Source organism: Scyliorhinus torazame, chromosome 16 (genome assembly GCF_047496885.1).
Source record: "Scyliorhinus torazame isolate Kashiwa2021f chromosome 16, sScyTor2.1, whole genome shotgun sequence".
Lineage (NCBI taxonomy): Eukaryota > Metazoa > Chordata > Chondrichthyes > Carcharhiniformes > Scyliorhinidae > Scyliorhinus > Scyliorhinus torazame.
Window position 1 is genome coordinate 38,417,555 of NC_092722.1, and position 20,634 is coordinate 38,438,188.

At 49.0% G+C, this 20,634-nt stretch overlaps 1 protein-coding gene across 3 annotated transcripts in view; it reads right to left on the reverse strand.

Annotated features, from left to right (window-relative positions):
• Nucleotides 1–1,515: 1,515 nt before the first annotated feature.
• Nucleotides 1,516–20,634, reverse strand: part of zbtb17 (zinc finger and BTB domain containing 17) — a 39,869-nt gene continuing 20,750 nt past the window's right edge. For 2 of the 3 annotated variants that reach the window (XM_072478320.1, XM_072478321.1), the window contains 8 exons: nt 19,638–19,784; nt 14,844–14,931; nt 10,241–10,357; nt 9,170–9,290; nt 8,776–8,906; nt 7,128–7,370; nt 6,226–6,315; nt 1,516–4,154 (listed from right to left, as the gene is read on the reverse strand). In XM_072478320.1, coding sequence (XP_072334421.1) covers nt 3,877–4,154; nt 6,226–6,315; nt 7,128–7,370; nt 8,776–8,906; nt 9,170–9,290; nt 10,241–10,357; nt 14,844–14,931; nt 19,638–19,784 — 1,215 coding nt within the window. In that variant the 3' untranslated portion in view covers nt 1,516–3,876. The remainder of the gene's footprint in view (nt 4,155–6,225; nt 6,316–7,127; nt 7,371–8,775; nt 8,907–9,169; nt 9,291–10,240; nt 10,358–14,843; nt 14,932–19,637; nt 19,785–20,634) is intronic. The other variant, XM_072478322.1, reaches the window with a different exon arrangement.

Here is a 20,634-nt window from a genome sequence, read left to right on the forward strand (position 1 = left end):
CAGCGTTTTATACAGTTCCATTGTTACATCCCTGCTTTTGTATTCAATTCCTCACCCAATAAAGGAAAGTGTTCCATATGCTTTCTTGGCCACCTGTCCTGCCACCTTCAGGGACCTGTGCACATGCACTTCAAGGTCATTCACTTCCTCAACCCCACTCAATATCCTCCCGTTTATTGAGTATTCATTCACTTGCTTTGTTTGCCCTCCCCGAATACAATACCTCACATTTTTCCCAGATTGAATTCCCCTTCTCACTTCTCTACCCATTCAACCAAACCATTGATATCATTCTGGGGTTGACAGTTATCCCCTTCACTATCAACTACATGGCCAATTTTTGTGTCAACTGCATTTCATTCTTGTAATTATTACATAGCCCCAGCTGTGTGTGATGTTTGCCAGTTCAGAATGCATTGAAATCCTGTCCTGCAGCATCTACCAGTGGCAGCAAAGGGACAGCACAAGCAGTCTACAATAACTGCACAGAAACAAAACAGATTAAGTCATTGTGTGGAGTTGTGGGATATCTCCTGTCTGTACGGGGATGTGTTTCACTGCTGGAAAATACCATGTTCCCTGTTAACCACAGCTTGAGTAGTAATCAGACACGCCCAGAATTAAAAGCCTGTTTTAGGCATTTTTAGTGCCTAATTTCTGATGTGTTACCTTCAGGGATAGAAGGCTTGTAAATGAATTTAGCTACCCCATAGTCAAAGGATAATCTGATCATTAAATCGACAAAGCTCCTAGTTTCTGAAACTTCCCAGACAAAGGTTTTGGTGCGTCCTTTTCCATACTGTGTGACAGTGCCACCATCTGGCCAATTAGCTATTTTGATTGGAAGAGGTTGACAACCATTCAACACAGAAGGAGGCAATTTGGCTTTGACTTTCCTCTTCATAGCCCTGCAAAATTGTCCCTTTTAAAAAAAATTTAGAGTAACCAATTTATTTTTTCCAATTGAGGGGCAATTTAGCATAGCCAATCCACCTACCCTGCATATCTTTTGGGTTGTGGGGACGAAACCCACGCAAACACGGGGGAGAATGTGCAAACTCCACACGGACAGTGACCCAGAGCCGGGATCGAACCTGGGTCCTCAGTGCCGTAGGCAGCAATGATAGCCACTGTGCCGCCCAGAATTATGTTTTAATTCAGATCCATATTCAGCAATTGAATCTGTATTAGATCCACTGTGAGCCGCAAGAAATTCCAAAGGCCCGACCTGTTAGGTAAGATACTAAATGAAGTTGCCCACACCATGAGGGGGACAACATGAGGAGTCCTGAAGTAATCAGTTCAACTCATTTGGAATCCTGTTCAAAAAAGGATTAACCAACTAAAGCTACTGTGAACATGGGCCCAGTAAATTACACAGCTTGGAAAAGTCAGAGGAAGATCATTGTTGGAGCTGGAACTGTGGTACCTCTGGGTAACCGATGACGATAACATGAAATAAGGCAGCCAGAGAGTTGGCAAGTTGAGAAAAGGAAATGCACCCTGACACCTTCACTCACAAAACCGCATCGCTTTTATCTATTATATATTTTTGGAATTGATCTAAAATTTAAAAAATTATTTACAGAAACAGAAGTGCCCATTCCGTTGGGAGGAAAAGCTCAAGACAGGTAGCGAGTGGAGAACTGAATATTCATCTTGAATTAATTGTCAGTTTTCAAATAAGTTCAATATAATACCATGTACATGAGTCACTGCAACCTGCATGACGTGGGGTGGGGGAGAGAGAGAGAAATTACCTAAAGGCCTTTAAGGGGTGTTTATACCATTCATATCTCATTCCTTCTTGCAGCATTTACACCAAGTTTAGGCAATGACAATCAACATTTTGATTGCCAGAGACACCAGCATGCAACCCACAAGAGATCTGAAAATTCCTACATATTACTTAGACTGGTGAGGAAACATACAACAGAGACAGGTATACAACAGAGTCAGGCATACTGAGGTTACTTGGCTGGGACTAGTTGAGGTAAGCCAACATCGCAGATTCTGAGACTTTCCAAAAGCCTTAGACCCCTAAGAAGGGCTGGTTTAGCACACTGGGCTAAATCACTGGCTTTGAAAGCAGACCAAGGCAGGCCAGCAGCACGGTTCAATTCCCGTACCAGCCTCCCTGAACAGGCGTCGGAATGTGGCGACTAGGGGCTTTTCACAGTAACTTCATTTGAAGCCTACTTGTGACAATAAGCGATTTTCATTTCATTTCATTTCAATAGGAATTTTATGGTAGAACCAACACACGGCCCATCCCAACCTTTGTTCTGCATGATTAATGTGTGCAAATGGAAGGAAATTAATGACTTGGGATCTCATAACCCTGAACCATGATTTAAGTCCCTGCGTTGTTCAGATTCAGCTGTGGTAATTCACTGAAGCATCAAACGTCTCCACCACTTCATAGTCAACATTCAGACCCAGAGACACTTGGTATACAGCAGAAATGACCCTCTGAAACTGAGGCAACCTCAAACACCGAGGTCTAATGATGCTCTCAGATACTGTTCAATAAGTAATGGTTTGAGAGCCCTAGTGCTGGAAAGGTGAGAGAATTCAAACCAGTGTGACAACCACAGTGAATGATAGCAACAGGTGGGAAAAAAAGAAAGATGGCAGTTCATCTGCGCGATCAAAGAAGAAAATCACGTGGCTTAGAAGGGAAAAGTCTCTTAATGAGATAGGCAGTTAATATTCCAAGAATATAAACACTAATGCTAACTAAAAATGTTAACGTCGGAGCATAGTTTGAAGCGTGCTTTAAAAGCAGTCACTCCAGTTTCAGTGACTCACAACTGGTTTGAAGTTTGATGGCTGGGATAGGTGGGTGGCAGGAGGGAATCACTAACAAACTTTCTTCCCACACTTAACACTTCGCCCGCAGCCAATACCCAGGTGGTGTCAACTTCCAGGCCCAGATTCAGAGCAGCACAGAACTTGTTCTGAGCTTACTGAAACTGCAAGATTCAAACATCACCGAGGCAGCACTGGCATAACCAGCCAGTGATAATTGTTGGAGAGTAGTGTCTATCTTTACACAAGATGTGCCAATGGCACATCTGCTTTGCAGAATATGGATCCAATCACTGAAGTGCTTTAGGAGGATTCTGGACAGCTTTGCTTTAAAACCAGCAATAGAAGCTGATGCCAAATGTATGCTCTCCACATTTTCTTTTTATTCTTAAAATGGGCCATCAGCTGGGCTGTCCCACAATACAGAACCACTTCTTTACCGACACGTATGTGGCTAAGTCCTCCAGCACAGGAGAACATTGCACAATCTGTGAGGCAACCAGGGGACTGGAGTTCTGGTGGGAGCTGGCAGTCGAAGGAGTGACCAACACAATGTACTCTCACCTAGTACTCATCTCAATACATTAGACTGATCCATGTAGTGCATAATGTTGACTTCAGCTTCAGAATTGTGGGTCCAAACCCCAAGGAGTGTTGAAACCTCAAATTCCCCCCTCCACCACCAACCCTCACTGGGCTGGAGCTAGTGCATTGAAAGTGAAGAAAAATCAGAGATTTTTGTAACAGGACAACTCTGTCCAGCTGAACAGCAAGTGCTGTCAGTTTCAATCTTCCTGTTTTGTCAGTCCTCCAGCTGTGAATGTTCTGCGTTGTTGCCCGTGTTAATTCTCGATTGACAATGTGTTTCAATTTGAGAAATGCACAATCTCTTCAAATGTAGTAGCGGAGTCAGTTACGGAGTCAGTCTTGCAGCTTCTTATTCTTTAATGAGCAAGTCACAGCTGAATGGCTGCATTCAGCGGGGTTGATGTAACGGCAGTGCATTTCTGTGTTATTATGCTACATATCTTTGCACAGTGTGTCTGGCGTGCATATATAATGCCCTCACTGCGAGGGATTCTGGCAGCTCTCAACTTGAGTTTGTTCTGCGACAGCGGGCGGGAGATCTGTCCCATCTCGTGTTCGGAACAGGAGTTCTCCTGGTTGGATGACATGCTCAGTTTGCCAGCTGCCATTGCTGTATTGCTGGTAAAAGTCTGTATCGGCCTGGAACATGACCAGGGCCTGGGCTGTGTGGATGCGCACGTGCTGTGCCAGGCTATTGGCATCTAGGAATTTCTCCCCACAAGAATCGCAGGCATACAGGATGTGTGCATTGGGATCTGAGAAGAGAAAGCAGCCGTTAGAGATGCCATTAACCAATAATGCCAATACTAAATTAAGTAAGTCAGATGGTTGATATGATCCCTGATCCTGCAACATTACAGGTTTATTGATAGTTATTCGGTAGTACAGGACTTAAGTATTGCAAAAAAAAAGACACAATATCAAAGCTTTCCATCTTGCACTAATCAGGACAGATGCAAGAATGCCAAATTTCAAAGGGAGAAACTATTTATACTGCATGACAAAGGATGCTGATTGGTTGAGGCATTGCCGTGGAGAACACATCTGGAAACTATTGTCCCCCATACGTTTTTTTAATTTAAAAAAATTGCAATTCCTGAACATGTTCCTTTTGTTTGTAGAGGCCAGGTCCCTGCTTACGGATATATGTAGCTTCTAGCAAGTGTAAGTGAGCCACAATATGAGCCCAACTAGTTGACTTGCCAACCAGTCAGCATCCCTTTGTCATGCAGTATAAAATGTTGCTCCCTTGAAATTTGGCATTCTTGCATCTATTCTGATGAGTGCAAGATGTAAACATTTGACAGTATGTCTCTTTTTCAGTTGTACATGTTTATTTAATTTTGCAACTAGAAATCATAAATATCTAGGCCCTCACTTCAGTTCAATAATGAAGGAATGCTAAATTTTCAAAGGTATTAGGATGGCACAGTGACGCAGTGGTTAGCAATGCTGTCTCACGGCGCCGAGGACCCGGGTTTGATCACGGTCCTGGGTCACTGTCTGTGTGGAGTTTGCACATTCTCCCCATGTCTGCATGGATCTCACCCCCGCAGCCCAAAAGTATGTGCAGGGTAGGTGGATTGGACACGATAAATTGCCCCTTAATTGTGAAAAAAATAATATTAGATAGTCTAAATTTAAAAAAAAGTATTTTCAGAGGTGCCATCTTTTAGATGAGTCATTAAACCAATGCTCTCTGTCTCAGACCACGTAGAAGATCCCATGGCACAACTCGGAAGACAAGCATGGGAGATGCTCTGTTTTCTGGCTAATATTTAGCCATCAATCAACATTGCCAAAATAGATTCTCTGGTCACTAGTTCTTGTATGTGGGAGCTTGCTGTGCACAAATTGGCTGATACATTTTCTACATTGCAATAGTAACTGCCCTTCAAAGGTACTGTAAAGCACTTAGAATGTCATGAAAGGCACTATATAAATACAAGTATGTTTTTATTTATGGTGACGTGTTATTTTCCAATTGACCAAGCCAATCTGGATTGGCTGAAGGACAACAGGGACCTGAGTGGTGGAAGGGAGTATTCCAATCTCAGAGCTTCCTTAAAATCGACAACTTAAATTGGGAACTCCTTAAATGAGTGGAAAACATAGTCGGACATAAAACAGCTAGAAGAGGGCATAGACGGGTCAGGAGAGAAAAGTAGGATATGAAGCAGACAATATGAGAAATGGATATAGAGATTGGGAAAGAAATAAGATACAATGAAGGACACATAGATATAGGCAAGACAAAGTGGGGAGCAGGGCAATATAAAGGAGATATAACAAAGAACATATTGAGTTAGGTTGGAAGGTTATGTTGGTCTTTGACACACTGCTTACTTTTATTCTGTCATTAACACATTCTGATCTCATCATTTGCCACTATCGGCACCTTTCTTAGCCATGATCACCACCATTTACATTCCCTTTACCTTTCTGTCCACAACATCTCTGTCAATCTCTCCCCAGCCTCCACCTATCACTGGCCCTCTATCCAGCCCGATGCTCCACCCTCAGCGTCCTCCCCCCACAATCAGTATAAATCTCATCCTATTTCCAGTTCTTTCTAATTCTGACAAAGAGTCATCCGAGCTCGAAACCTTAGCTGTGTTCTCGCTCCACAGATGCTGTAAGACCTGCTGAGAATTTCCAGCATTTTCTGTTTTTGTTTCAGATTCTAGCACCCGCAGTAATTTGCTTTCATTTTAGGTTAAATTGTTTGCTTGGCAGAACATGATCTCAATGTCAAGGAAGCTTCTGTGCTGAGGTTCCAGTAATAAACTCCATATCGCCTCTTGTGATAGTCAGTGTGACCCTCACCTGCTTCCTGAACCTGTTCCACCGCCTTCGTAATCTCCGCTTTTAGGACCTCAGTTTCATCTGCAGTCACTGCTGTTGCCACAGGAACCACTAAAACAAGGTAAAGTGGCAATCAAAACAAAGCTAACAGTTAACACTGTGAATACAGAGACAACATTACAAGTGGATCTCATAAAGGCATTCGCTGATCAAGGCACAGACATTAGAGCACACACGGCTCTGGCGACATTTACACCCACATGGCTCAACCATATTGATCGCATGTTTTAGATCAATGTTCACTTAAGTGTTGGCTCTAGATTTACCAGCCATGTTGGATGCAGTAAAATGGTTCATCACTTCATTGTAAAGCCACAGTTTGTTCAACAGTTCAAGTCACCCATTGACATTTAGTTTGCTTCCTGCATTGTTTCATATTATATAGATTTACATAGATGTGTGCATGCACGATGGGTGTCAGCAGTGGCTCAGCAGTAACACACTTGCCTCTGAGTCCAGAGATATGGGTATAAAAATCTAGGCTGAAACTCCACAGCAATATGCAGCATTTTGGATGAGATGTTAAACCATAACCCTGTTTGCTTTCCAAGATGGATAGGAAAGATCCCACAGCACAATTTCAAAGAAGAGCTGGGGTGTTTCCCTCTATGCCCTGGCCAATATTTATCTCTCAGTCAATATGACAAAAACAGACAAAAACAGGTTATCATTATATTGCTGTTTATGGGAGCAATTTGGTTGCTGTGTTTCCTACAACAGCGACTACACTTCAAAAAGTACTTAATTGGCTCCAAGCCACTTTGGAACATCCTGAGGTCGTGAAGAGCAATATATAAATTAAAATCTACCTTTGGTTATATGCTCTGCACATGACTGACAGTGACAGTAATAGCAGTGCTCACCTGTCAGCTGGGTCACTGCAGTAGCAGCCAGTGCCTCAGTTGCTAAGGTAACCATGGTGTCTGTTGTAACAGTGACAATATTCCTTTCTTCTTCTTCTTCTTCTTCTTCTTCTTCATCCTCATCTTTAGTTTTGATTTTTTTAAGGCCGATCTTTCCCTGATGGATAGTTTTAACATGCGATCGCAGATTGTCAACGCGATTAAAGCCCCGTCCGCATGTGTCACAGAGATAGGGCTTTTCACCTGTGCAGGAAGTGAGAGAACCAGCATTGAACACTTAGTAGATTCAGCAGGCTGCAGATTATACTCAACATACCTAAACTAGCCATTGGATTATTTAACCAGGCCCCAGATCGTACCTGACATACGTTAACCAGGTCTCAGTACATCCCCAGCAAGCATTAACAAGGCCCCACATTACATTTGCCAAACTTTAACCAGCTTCTGCATTATACCCAATAAGCATTAATCAAGCACCGGATTACACCAAACAATTTTTAACCAAGACCCAGATTGTACCTGACACACTTAAACCAAGTGCCAGGTTATACCCAATATGTATTAACCAGGCCTCAGGCTATCCTCGATATTTCACAAACGGGCTTCAAATTATACATGACATTCATCAATCAGGCTCCAGATTATATCTGGGCCAGGCTCCAAAAAATACTTTGCCAAATGAGGTTAATCCAATCTCTGCATTTAAGGGCCACACATCTATGGAGTTCTTTCCAGTTCCAGAAATGAAACGATTAGCCTCGAGTCCTACTCTCGTGATAGCATGTGTAGGTAGGGGTTTGCCCCTTTCACTTAAAGACATTAGGGAACCAGTTGGACTTTTGCACTAATTAGAACATAGAACATACAGTGCAGAAGGAGGCCATTCGGCCCATCGAGTCTGCACAGACCCACAGCCCAGGGGCTGGTTTAGCTCACTGGGCTAAATTGCTGGCTTTTAAAGCAGACCAAGGCAGGCCAGCAGCACAGTTCAATTCCCGTACCAGCCTCCCCGAACAGGCGCCGGAATGTGGCGACTAGGGGCTTTTCACAGTAACTTCATTGAAGCCTACTCGTGACAATAAGCAATTTTCATTTTTTATTTCACTTAAACCCTCACTTCCACCCTACCCCCGTAACCCAATAACCCCTCCTAACCTTTTTGGTCACTAAGGGCAATCCACCTAACCTGCACGTCTTTGGACTGTGGGAGGAAACCGGAGCACCCGGAGGAAACCCACACAGACACGGGAAGAACGTGCAGACTCCGCACAGAAGTGACCCAGCGGAGAATCGAACCTGGGACCCTGGCGCTGTGAAGCCACAGTGCTATCCATTTGTGCTACCGTGCTTGATAGCTTTCATTATATTTCTTTCTTCCTGATGCTGGTGCTATCAATCCCTTGGCTGCTAGTCCACTATCAGGACCACTAAATCACTATGCCCAGCCCAATTGATTGCTGTGAATCGATACTTCACTTGCAAGGCATTATCTTAGTATTAATATTGAAAATAGTAATTCTGACAGCACCGATGGTATAAAGAGGAATCTTCCACGTTGCACTTAAATTCGCTGAAAGGTCTCAACCACTAAAATCTGCCAGTCCCGAGCACAGACAGGTGGAGATCAGTGCAAGCCGCCACTGCTCACCGGTATGGATGATGACATGTTTGGCGAGGTCACCGGCATTGACGAACGCCTTGTTACAGATATGGCACTGGTGTGGCCGGATGTTGTCATGATGCCGAATGTGATTGGCCAACTGACTGGACTGGGTAAACCTGAGGGAACAGAAAGACTCCATGAACAAAGTGAGCATAATGTAATTTTTTTTTAAAACCTCAGAACCGGTCACCTCTATATAAGTCTTCACACAGGTTATCTCAATATAACCCCTCACCCTGGTCACCACAACATTAATGCTCCCTTCAGTCTGGTCACCAGCCAGTCCTTGATTGATCTTAGGACTTTTCCCAAATTTTCAAACTTCACAATTGTAATCCAAACAGATAATTCTTCACAGCGGCTGATCTCTGTCACTGACCTTTTCCCACAGCGATCACAAACGTATGGTTTCTCCCCTGTGTGTTGCCGGATATGAGCAATTAGAGAGCTCGCCTGAGTGAAGCTTTTCCCACATATGATGCAGATACAAGGCTTCTCACCTGCAAAACATCTCATTTTATGTAGCCAAGAAATCACAGGGAAATCTCTGATATATATTTTACCAAAAGCAGTGCTGGGACAATTCAGCTTCTCACCATTCCCCTAGTTTCCCACCACAGGCCTTCAAACAAGCAACCAATTTTTCACCCTCCTCTCCAGGAAGTGCCAGTTCTTCCTGAGAGGCACAGGCCCTCACCCATGAGTTGAGACAGTGAGTGCTAAGATGTTACGGCAAACACTGATGGCAACCAAGTCAATCCTGATCCTGTCTTCGCCCGATGTTCACACGAGCATTTTCTGGCAGTGATCCTGTGACAAGGAGATTAGGGGGAAGAGATGTGGCTGATTTATCCCTTCCCTGGGGCACGCAGCCTAATGTAGCACCTCAGCAACCACTCCAGCCAACTCCCGAGATTGAATCTGGGACCTGAATGGATCTGGGTGCAGCCATGCATGTGCTGTCTTTAATTACTGTGCAAACATTCCAGAATCACCAAAATGATACTGTGGTTTAGGGTGGGGTGGGAAACAATTTAAAAAGAAAAACAAGAGTAAAGAATCCACAGTTGGCACTTGGCAGATGTAGATCCAGAGCTAGGTGCACAGGTTCACAGAGTAAAGACACAGAGACCTGACATAACCACAAAGGAACGTTCCCTGTGCCCCCAGGGAAGAGCAACCTCGAATACGACTACATCAATACTCTAATTGGCATTGCAGCTCCACCTATGATCCACACAATGCTGTTATGGTACACCGACAATTAACAGCCAGCCTTTGAGGCCTCTGTCAACAAGAGGCGCCATTAACAGACAATGCAATTCCCACGAAAGTTTCAAGCTCGATTTTGAATCCCATTTTTTTTATATAGAGGTGCTGACCATGTGAGCACAGAGGAATTCTTTCTGAACAGCAATGCTCCTCATGTGCAGATATTTCGGATTGTTACCTGTGTGAATACGCACGTGGCGTTGCAATGCTCCAGGATCGGAAAATGCTCGCTGGCAATGAGGGCAGACATACGGTTTCTCCCCACTGTGGATCCTCAGGTGACGTTTAAGGTTTCCTGTAAGGTAGATACATTTAGTGAAGAGAGCTTGAGTAATCTGCAGGACAAATGGGATCTAGCCCCAGGACAAAAGGGATCTAGCCCCAGGAAAGTCACCGTGCAGCTCACAGCCCTGGAGAGAGGCACTTTATGGCTCCGAGCCCCAGTGGGAGTTACATTTTTCTATTATTCATTCATGGAGTGCGGGTGTCATTGGCTGGGCCAGGATTTATTGCCCACCCCCAACTGTCCTTGACTGAGAGCTTTGCTAGTTCATTTCAGAGAACATTTCAACCACATTGCTGCGGGTCTAGAGACACATGTAGGCCAGCTCAGGCAAGGATGGCTGATTTCCTTTGTGAAAGGATTTTAGTGAACCTGATGTTTTTTTTTACAATAATCAACAACTGTTTCATGGTCATCATTGGACTTTGAATTCCTGATTCTTTATTGAATTCAAATTTCACCAGCTGCCATCATGGGATTTGAATCCAGGTCCCACATCATTACACTGGGTTTCTAGTCCAATGACAATACCCTATGTCATCACCTACCCCAGATTACAGCTCACAGCTGTGGAGAGAGGCACATTATAGCTCGTAGACCAAGAAAAGGGCACATTACAGCTCGTAGACCCAGAGAGGGGCACAATGCAGGTCGCAGACCCAGAGAGGGGCACAGTGCAGGTTGCAGACCCAGAGGGGGGCACAGTGCAGGTCGCAGACCCAGAGAGGGGGACAGTGCAGGTCGCAGAGCCAGAGAGTGGCACAGTGCAGGTTCAGACCCAGAGAGGGGCACAGTGCAGGTCGCAGACTCGGAGAGAGGGGCACAGTGCAGGTTGCAGACCCAGAGAGGGGCACAGTGCAGGTTGCAGACCCAGAGAGGGGCACAGTGCAGGTCACAGACCCAGAGAGGGGCATAGTGCAGGTCGCAGACCCAGAGAGGGGCATAGTGCAGGTCGCAGACCCAGAGAGGGGCACAGTGCAGGTCGCAGACCAAGAGAGGGGCACAGTGCAGGTCGCAGACCCAGAGAGGGGCACAGTGCAGATCGCAGACCCAGAGAGGGGCACAGTGCAGGTCGCAGAGCCAGAGCGGGGCACAGTGCAGGTCGCAGAGCCAGAGCGGGGCACAGTGCAGGTCGCAGACCCAGAGCAGGGCACAGTGCTGGTTGCAGACCCAGAGAGGGGCACAGTGCAGGTTCAGACCAAGAGAGGGATACAGTGCACATCGCAGACCCAGAGAGGGGCACAGTGCAGGTCGCAGACCCAGAGAGGGGCACAGTGCAGGTTGCAGTCACAGAGAGGGGCACAGTGCAGGTTGCAGTCAGAGAGGGGCGCAGTGCAGGTTCAGACCCAGAGAGGGGCACAGTGCAGGTTCAGACCCAGAGAGGGGCGCAGTGCAGGTTCAGACCCAGAGAGGGGCACAGTGCAGGTCGCAGACCCAGAGAGGGGCGCAGTGCAGGTTCAGACCCAGAGAGGGGCACAGTGCAGGTCGCAGACCCAGAGAGGGGCACAGTGCAGGTCGCAGACCCAGAGAGGGGCACAGTGCAGATCGCAGACCCAGAGAGGGGCACAGTGCAGATCGCAGACCCAGAGAGGGGCACAGTGCAGGTTGCAGACTCGGAGAGGGGCACAGTGCAGGTTCAGACCCAGAGAGGGGCATAGTGCAGGTCGCAGACTCGGAGAGAGGGGCACAGTGCAGGTCGCAGACTTGGAGAGAGGGGCACAGCGCAGGTCGCAGACCCAGAGAGGGGCACAGTGCAGGTTGCAGACCCAGAGAGGGGCACAAGTGCAGGTCGCAGACCCAGAGAGGGGCACAGTGCAGGTTGCAGTCACAGAGAGGGGCACAGTGCAGGTTGCAGTCACAGAGAGGGGCGCAGTGCAGGTTCAGACCCAGAGAGGGGCACAGTGCAGATCGCAGAGCCAGAGCGGGGCACAGTGCAGGTCGCAGACCCAGAGCGGGGCACAGTGCAGGTCGCAGACCCAGAGCGGGGCACAGTGCTGGTTGCAGACCCAGAGAGGGGCACAGTGCAGGTTCAGACCCAGAGAGGGGCACAGTGCAGATCGCAGACCAAGAGAGGGGCACAGTGCAGGTCGCAGACCCAGAGAGGGGCACAGTGCAGGTCGCAGACCCAGAGAGGGGCACAGTGCAGGTCGCAGACCCAGAGAGGGGCACAGTGCAGGTTGCAGTCACAGAGAGGGGCACAGTGCAGGTTCACACCCAGAGAGGGGCACAGTGCAGGTCGCAGACCCAGAGAGGGGCACAGTGCAGGTCGCAGAGCCAGAGAGGGGCACAGTGCAGATCGCAGACCCAGAGGGGGGCACAGTGCAGATCGCAGACCCAGAGCGGGGCACAGTGCAGGTCGCAGACCCAGAGCGGGGCACAGTGCTGGTTGCAGACCCAGAGAGGGGCACAGTGCAGATCGCAGACCAAGAGAGGGGCACAGTGCAGGTCGCAGACCCAGAGAGGGGCACAGTGCAGGTCGCAGACCCAGAGAGGGGCACAGTGCAGGTCGCAGACCCAGAGAGGGGCACAGTGCAGGTTGCAGTCACAGAGAGGGGCACAGTGCAGGTTCACACCCAGAGAGGGGCACAGTGCAGGTCGCAGACCCAGAGAGGGGCACAGTGCAGGTCGCAGAGCCAGAGAGGGGCACAGTGCAGATCGCAGACCCAGAGGGGGGCACAGTGCAGATCGCAGACCCAGAGAGGGGCACAGTGCAGGTCGCAGACCCAGAGAGGGGCACAGTGCAGGTTGCAGTCACAGAGAGGGGCACAGTGCAGGTTGCAGTCACAGAGAGGGGCACAGTGCAGGTTGCAGTCACAGAGAGGGGCACAGTGCAGGTTCAGACCCAGAGAGGGGCACAGTGCAGGTCGCAGACCCAGAGAGGGGCACAGTGCAGGTCGCAGACCCAGAGAGGGGCACAGTGCAGGTCGCAGACCCAGAGAGGGGCACAGTGCAGGTCGCAGACCCAGAGAGGGGCACAGTGCAGATCGCAGACCCAGAGAGGGGCACAGTGCAGGTCGCAGAGCCAGAGTGGGGCACAGTGCAGGTCGCAGACCCAGAGAGGGGCACAGTGCAGATTGCAGACCCAGAGAGGGGCACAGTGCAGGTCGCAGACCCAGAGAGGGGCACAGTGCAGGTCGCAGACCCAGAGAGGGGCACAGTGCAGATCGCAGACCCAGAGAGGGGCACAGTGCAGGTTGCAGTCACAGAGAGGGGCATAGTGCAGGTTCAGACCCAGAGAGAGGCACAGTGCAGATTGCAGACCCAGAGAGGGGCACAGTGCAGGTCGCAGAGCCAGAGAGGGGCACAGTGCAGGTCGCAGACCAAGAGAGGGGCACAGAGCAGATCGCAGACCCAGAGAGGGGCACAGTGCAGGTTGCAGAGCCAGAGAGGTGCACAGTGCTGGTCGCAGACCCAGAGAGGGGCACAGTGCAGGTCGCAGAGACAGAGAGGGGCACGGTGCAGGTCGCAGAGCCAGAGCGAGGCACAGTGCAGGTTCAGACCCAGAGAGGGGCACAGTGCAGGTTGCAGACCCAGAGAGGGGCACAGTGCAGGTCGCAGACCCAGAGAGGGGCACAGTGCTGGTCGCAGACCCAGAGAGGGGCACAGTGCAGGTCGCAGACCCAGAGACGGGCACAGTGCAGGTTGCAGACCCAGAGGGGCTCTGTGCAGGTTGCAGAGACAGAGAGGGGCACAGTGCAGGTTCAGACTCAGAGAGGGAGGTTCAGACCCAGAGAGGGACATAGTGCAGGTTGCAGAGACAGAGAGGGGCACAGTGCAGGTTGCAAATTCAGGAAAGATACAGTATAGCTCATAGCCCTGGACAGAAAAAGGAAAGAAAGATCCCACAAACAGCAATATAGCCATAATCTGTTTTAATGATGTTACTTGGGGGAAATATTGGCCTGGACACCAGGAGATCATCTGTGGTGAGAGAAGGGAGCTAATATTTCAGGTTAGCCCCGTTCTCTCTCCACAGATGCTGTCAGACCAGCTGTAGATTGTCCAGTATTTTCTGCTTTTGTCTCAGGTTCCAGCATCCGCAGTAACTTGCTTTTGTCGCCAGGAGACCACTTCTGATCCTCTTTGAATAGTGTATGGATCTTTTACATCCACCTTAAGAGTGCTGCTGGCTTAAATTCTTCCAAAAATCTCTTTGTAAGTGCAGCACTCACTGAGCACGACTGTGATGTGTCAGCCTGGAGTATGTGCTCAAGTCTCCCGGGTGAGGCTTAAACCTACAGCCACCTGACTCAAGAAGGGAGAATGCCGCCACTGAAAGGGAATTTAGCCACTTTGTCACTCTCCAACCCAGGAACACAAAAGTCAATTTGCCGCCCCACCCTTCTCATTCTGGCTTTCAGCTACAAATGGAGCCGGACATCTTTCGTGTTCACTTGACTACTTACAGCTGCAACTGGCCAAGACATCGGGGAACTCCTAGTGTTTTATTATACCTTTCACAATGTCGGTGTACGGTCACAGCGAGCCCAGTTCTCACCTGAAGTGGTGAACTGCTTCCCACATTCCCTGCACTTCAAGGGTCCATCCACGATGTGAATCTTCAGGTGAGCTTTCAGGTTCCCCAGCTATAAAACAGATAAAGTGACAATAAACTTCATTACCAACCAATGCTGTTTTGAAGATTTTGGTAGCAAGTATTAGTGATCAGGGTCCAGAACAAACCACCAAAAAAACTCAACACGTGCGATTGATGGCAACACTCCTGTTCTAAAGCCTTCCTGCCATCTGGAAACTGAATAAGATGGCCCCCTGTTGGCACAGTGCACCGACACCGAAGTAGGCCTGGATCCTGAGCATCAGGCCAATTCTGACTTTGGCCTCAGGTAGAGCAAAGCGGAGTTTCCAGATGAGAAATGACCAAATCCAATAGCAGTCAATTCACCAGCAGAGCCTTCGTATATTGCTGAGAGAGATCTAAAGTGTGAGCACAATATAAAATAAACAAGTTGAGGGTTGGGAGGCAAGGGATCAGGGCAAAGTAGGTTCTGATAAGGACTAAGGGTGCGATCAGTGACCGTGTTGAGCCCAGTGCAGATCGGGGAACGGCAGATAAATAGCAGCAAAGGCCAAAATAGCGATTTACGCCGGGCGCAAACCATTTTGCAATTTTTCCGGCTCACTCACGATGGCGGGTTCCGGATCTCGCCCCAAAATGGCGAGAATATCACTAACTCTCATTCACGCGATTGAAGTCGAATGCAACTGAATTACCCGACTCCCCAGTGGGAAGTCACACGGGTGTTGTTTAATACTCCTTTCCAAAAACGTGAAGCTGGCGCAATGGCTACTGAGGGGAAGTGAGGAGGTGAGTAGCCATTTCCATTTCCCGACATGCAGCTCAAGGGAACCAGAGCTGCTGCCCCAGTGCTCAGGGGGTTGGACTCGATTCAGGGGCTGAAGCATTCTAGGTCTGGGGTCACCCCTGGGCGGGGGGGGGGGGGGGGGGGCTTTGCATCTGTGAAATCGTCAAGCCATCTTTAAATATTGTGCAGATCCATAACAGGGGCAACTACAGCTGCTGCCTGTCTGTCCTACCAAAAACCTCCAGGACAGAGCTCGTTTCTTGGTTATACGCTGATGGTCAGTTTAACTCCCTTTAACAGTGACCAGCCTCTAGCTTCACAGCCGAAAGCTATTTTAAACGAGGTATTAGCCTTGTTAGTTGAGAGCACTTCACAGCTGCAGGTTGTGTTTCCTGCTGGTGGCTGCAGATGCCTGGAGGCTGCTGTTGCTGTTTCCTTCCTTTACTGTAGCCGGAAAAAAGGACAATTCTTTCTAAGATACCTGGGTCCTGGAACACCGGGCTCACGGGGACGTGTCCAGAAGGCAATCCAGTTTGAAGCAAGAAGACGCTGCGGGAACCTGGTGCACCACATTGATCCACATGGGCCACCTGATGAAGCCGCTGAGGAAATGCTTTCGCAGATTGCTGATGCTTTTGTTGTTGCTGTGGTGAGTGCTGCATGTAACTGGCACATCACCGCGGTCAAACACACTGGAAGTCAAGGATGCTCAACTGCACCTTGAGCACCAGTGGAATATGTGGATGGCAGGATTTGGTTCCGGTGAGATTGGGCTGTGTGGGTAGGCCTGCACAGCTGTGGCTCCTGGATGGAAAATGGCAATGATACGTGGGACAAGTCACACATTGATGGACAGATCATTTCTACGACAAAGTTCGGGACATAACACATTCTCAGGCTTTTCCTCCATTTCCACTGAGGAACCTGCGAGGAATGATACCACGTGTTTGTTTTTTTGTGAAAATTAGGTGACATAGCTTTGTATTGATACCAATGTGGAATGGTGATGTTTCCTTGTTGTTTAATGGTTAGTGTGATATGTGGAATGTTACGCAGTTGATTTTCTTTGTTACTGTTGATCATTTTACAAACAAAATATTCTCAACTTTCAGGTGCCTCCTTGAAGGCACAGGTGCCATGTCTCAGAGAATGATTACCTTTGATGCCTGAACAATGTGCCTGAACTCTAGGAGCGTCAGCACCACAGAGGCTGCTACCAACAATCAAATAGTAAAGAGCAGGGCTTCACCACTGGGGATCATCTTTCGGCCAAAGGAAGTGTCTGGATGAGTGGAGGGCAGCTGAGCACAGCCTCCCTAGTGTTCCCGCCAGAGGTCTGGGGTCTAGGGGCTCCTGATCTGGCTGGGGTGGGCGAGTGAGTAAATCAAGATTTGCCAGCACAACTGGCTCACTGGATGGTACTGACAGGAGGCAGGACAGTCATGGTAAGGGTGGGGGAGGCTTGGTCAGACTTGAAATGGAAGCCACAACGGATTTCGGTGTCTCTCCATCTCCAATTACTTCCGTATAAAACTATGTTTGCTGGTGTGGATTCCACAGAGGCTGCCCTCGCTGTGCGTGTGACAACCAAGGCAGGCAGACGCCATAGAAGTCAGCAGTGACAACGCAGCCTGGAGGCGGCACCCGATCTACAGAGGCCCGCCCCACACCCTGAAGACCTGACCGTCCATCAGGCTGAGGAGGGAGCCAGAAGGGGAGGCTAGCGACGGCCCAAGGTAGACAGGCTTCGTTGGTTATTCCATGAGCTGACAGACACCATATGCCACAAAAGACTCCATCTCGGCAGAGAGACAGTACAGCACCTGTGCCAGATCCTCGCCAACATGGCACCCGGTGAAGGAGGAGGACACCCGCTCCCAGAGACCGTGAAGGTCACAGCAGTCCTCCGCCTCTATGCCATCGGGCCATGCCAGGGCTCGAGCGGCTACCTGTGTGGCATATCCCAATCTTCCGCCCACAGGTGCATCCGTGTGGTGACCGATGCTCTGTATGCCTGGGCATCAGACTAAATCACCTTTGACCTGGACCAGGCCCAAGATGTCCAGGCTGCAGGATTTGCCACCATCGCCAGGGTGCCCGAGGTCCAGGGGGCAATCGATGGCATGTATGTCGCCCTGTGAGCACCAGGGCATCAGGGAGTGCCCTATATTACCAAGAAGGGGTTCTACCCCCTGAATGTTCAGATCCTGTGCAGCCATCACCTCCGAATCATGCACATGTGTGTCTGCTATCCTGGCAGTGTGCATGACAGCTACATCCTGGGGCACTTTGAGGTGTCTTAGAGTATCACCCCAGGATAACAGGTTGGCTCGTGGGGGACAAGGGATACCCGCTGAGGTCATGGCTGATGACTCCTGTGCAGAGGCCTGAGACTGAGGCAGAGACTCGATACAATGCGGCCCACGTTGCCACCCATGCTGTCGTTGAGTGGTGCATCGGGCTGCTAAAAATGCGGTTTTGATGCCTTGATGGCTCTTGTGATGCGCTGCAGTACACCCCCCAGAGGGTCTCCCGCTTTGTGGTGGTCTGCTGTGTCCTCCACAATCTGACCATCTCAGCGATGGTCCTCAATGACTAACCCAAGCTCTGCAGCTCTGCAGTGCCTCGGAGCGTCCACCTGCATCTGGGACATAGAACATAGAACATTACAGCGCAGTACAGGCCCTTCGGCCCTCGATGTTGCGCCGACCTGTGAAACCACTCTAAAGCCCATCTACACTATTCCCTTATCGTCCATATGTCTATCCAATGACCATTTGAATGCCCTTAGTGTTGGCGAGTCCACTACTGTTGCAGGCAGGGCATTCCACGTCCTTACTACTCTCTGAGTAAAGAACCTACCTCTGACATCTGCCCTCAATTTAAAGCTCTGTCCCCTTGTGCTAGACATCACCATCCGAGGAAAAAGGCTCTCACTGTCCATCCTATCTAATCCTCTGATCATCTTGTATGCCTCAATTAAGTCACCTCTTAACCTTCTTCTCTCTAACGAAAACAGCCTCAAGTCCCCCAACCTTCCCTCATAAGATCTTCCCTCCAAACCAGGCAACATTCTGGTAAATCTCCTCTGCACCCTTTCCAATGCTTCCACATCCTTCCTATAATGCGGCGACCAGAATTGCAAGCAATACTCCAAATGCGGCTGCACCAGAGTTTTGTACAGCTGCAACATGACCTCCTGGCTCCGAAACTCAATCCCTCTACCAATAAAAGCTAACACACTGTATGCCTTCTTAACAACCCTCTCAACCTGGGTGGCAACTTTCAGGGATCTATGAACATTGACACCGAGATCTCTCTGCTCATCCACACTGCCAAGAATCTTACCATTATCCCAGTACTCTGTCTTCCTTTTATTCCTTCCAAAATGAATCATCTCACACTTTTCTGCATTAAACTCCATTTGCCACCTCTCAGCCCAGCTCTGCAGCTTATCTATGTTCCTCTGTAACTTGTAACATCCTTCCGCACTGTTTGGATTGGATTTGTTTATTGTCACGTGTTGTCCCTCAGTGACTGGGACATGATGTCGAGGCCCTCAACCATGGTCGCCACATATTGAGCCATGCCTTGGACACCATGGGGAAGTCGTGCTCCAGGTTTTCCACTGCGGTCACCACCCCCGCATTGTTGGCCTCGGTGCCACGCATTGTGACACCATCTCCTGTGCCTGAAGCCTTTGGGACTTCTACAATCAGCTATGTACTCACTGGAATGTCACTGCCACCTCCTCCTGAATCTCACGGCTGTGTCTAACATCTGCATCGGCTCTGAGAGAACCTTGTCCAGTGGCGCAGCATCTGGCTAGCACCCAGCTTGTCCTGGGATCCAGCAGACCTTCGACTGCTGTCTCCCTTGGATACTCCTGCCTCCACCTGATGCGCATCAGCAACTGTGTTATGCTCATCAGATTGCGCCCCAGAAGCCTGCCCACTAATATCACCCACCGCAGTGAGTGCCTCTGCACTGGTGGAAGTTGCAGGTGATTGCAGTGATGCCCCGCCGGTGGTCTCCTCAGAGCTCTCCTCCGAGGTGGTCTCTTGGGTGCCGGGCAGGAATGACTCCGGGTGGCCCATCCTCATCAGATGGAGATCCTGCAAGACAATGGACATGTGGTCAGTGAGAGGGAAGGATCAATTTGTCTGACATGAACAACTCACTTGAGACAGGTCATCTGAATAAAGGGGCACTGGATCCTCACCTCTCTGTTGGTGATTGCTCTATCCTTGGGCAACTTTCCAGGGCCCATTCCTTGTAGGGAGTAAGTGCCTCTTGTTAGCACTGTTGATGACCCCTTGCATCACTTTACTGATGATTGAGAGTAGACTGATGGGGAGGTAATTGGCCAGGTTGGATTTGTCCTGCTTCTTGTGTACAGAACATAGCTGAGCAATTTTCCACATTACTTGGTAGATGCCAGTGTGGTAGCTGTACTGGAACAGCTTGGCTAGGCACCCGACAACTTTTGAATCACAAGTGTTCAGTACAATTGCCGGAATAGTCAGTGCCTATAGTCTTTGTAGTGTCCGGTGCCTTCAGCCGTTTCTTGATATTAATTGGAGCAAATCAAACTGGCTAAAAACTGTCATCTGTGTTGCTGGGGACCTCTGGAGGAGACAAAGATGGATCATCCACTTGGCTGAAGACTGCAGCAAATGCTTTAGCCATATCTTTTGCACTACTGTGCTGGGCTCCCACATCATTGAGCTTGGGGAAATTTGTGGGGCCTCCTCCTCCCGTGAGATGTTCAATTGTCCACCACCACTCACAGCTCGATGGCAGAACTTGGATCTGATCTGTTGGTTCTGGGATTGCTTAGCTCTGAATAATATTTGCTGCTTATGCTGTTGGGTACACAAGTCGTCCTTTGTTGAGGCTTCACCAGATTGACACCTCATTTTTAAGTGTTCTTGATGCTGCTCATGGCATCAGGTATGTGACAGA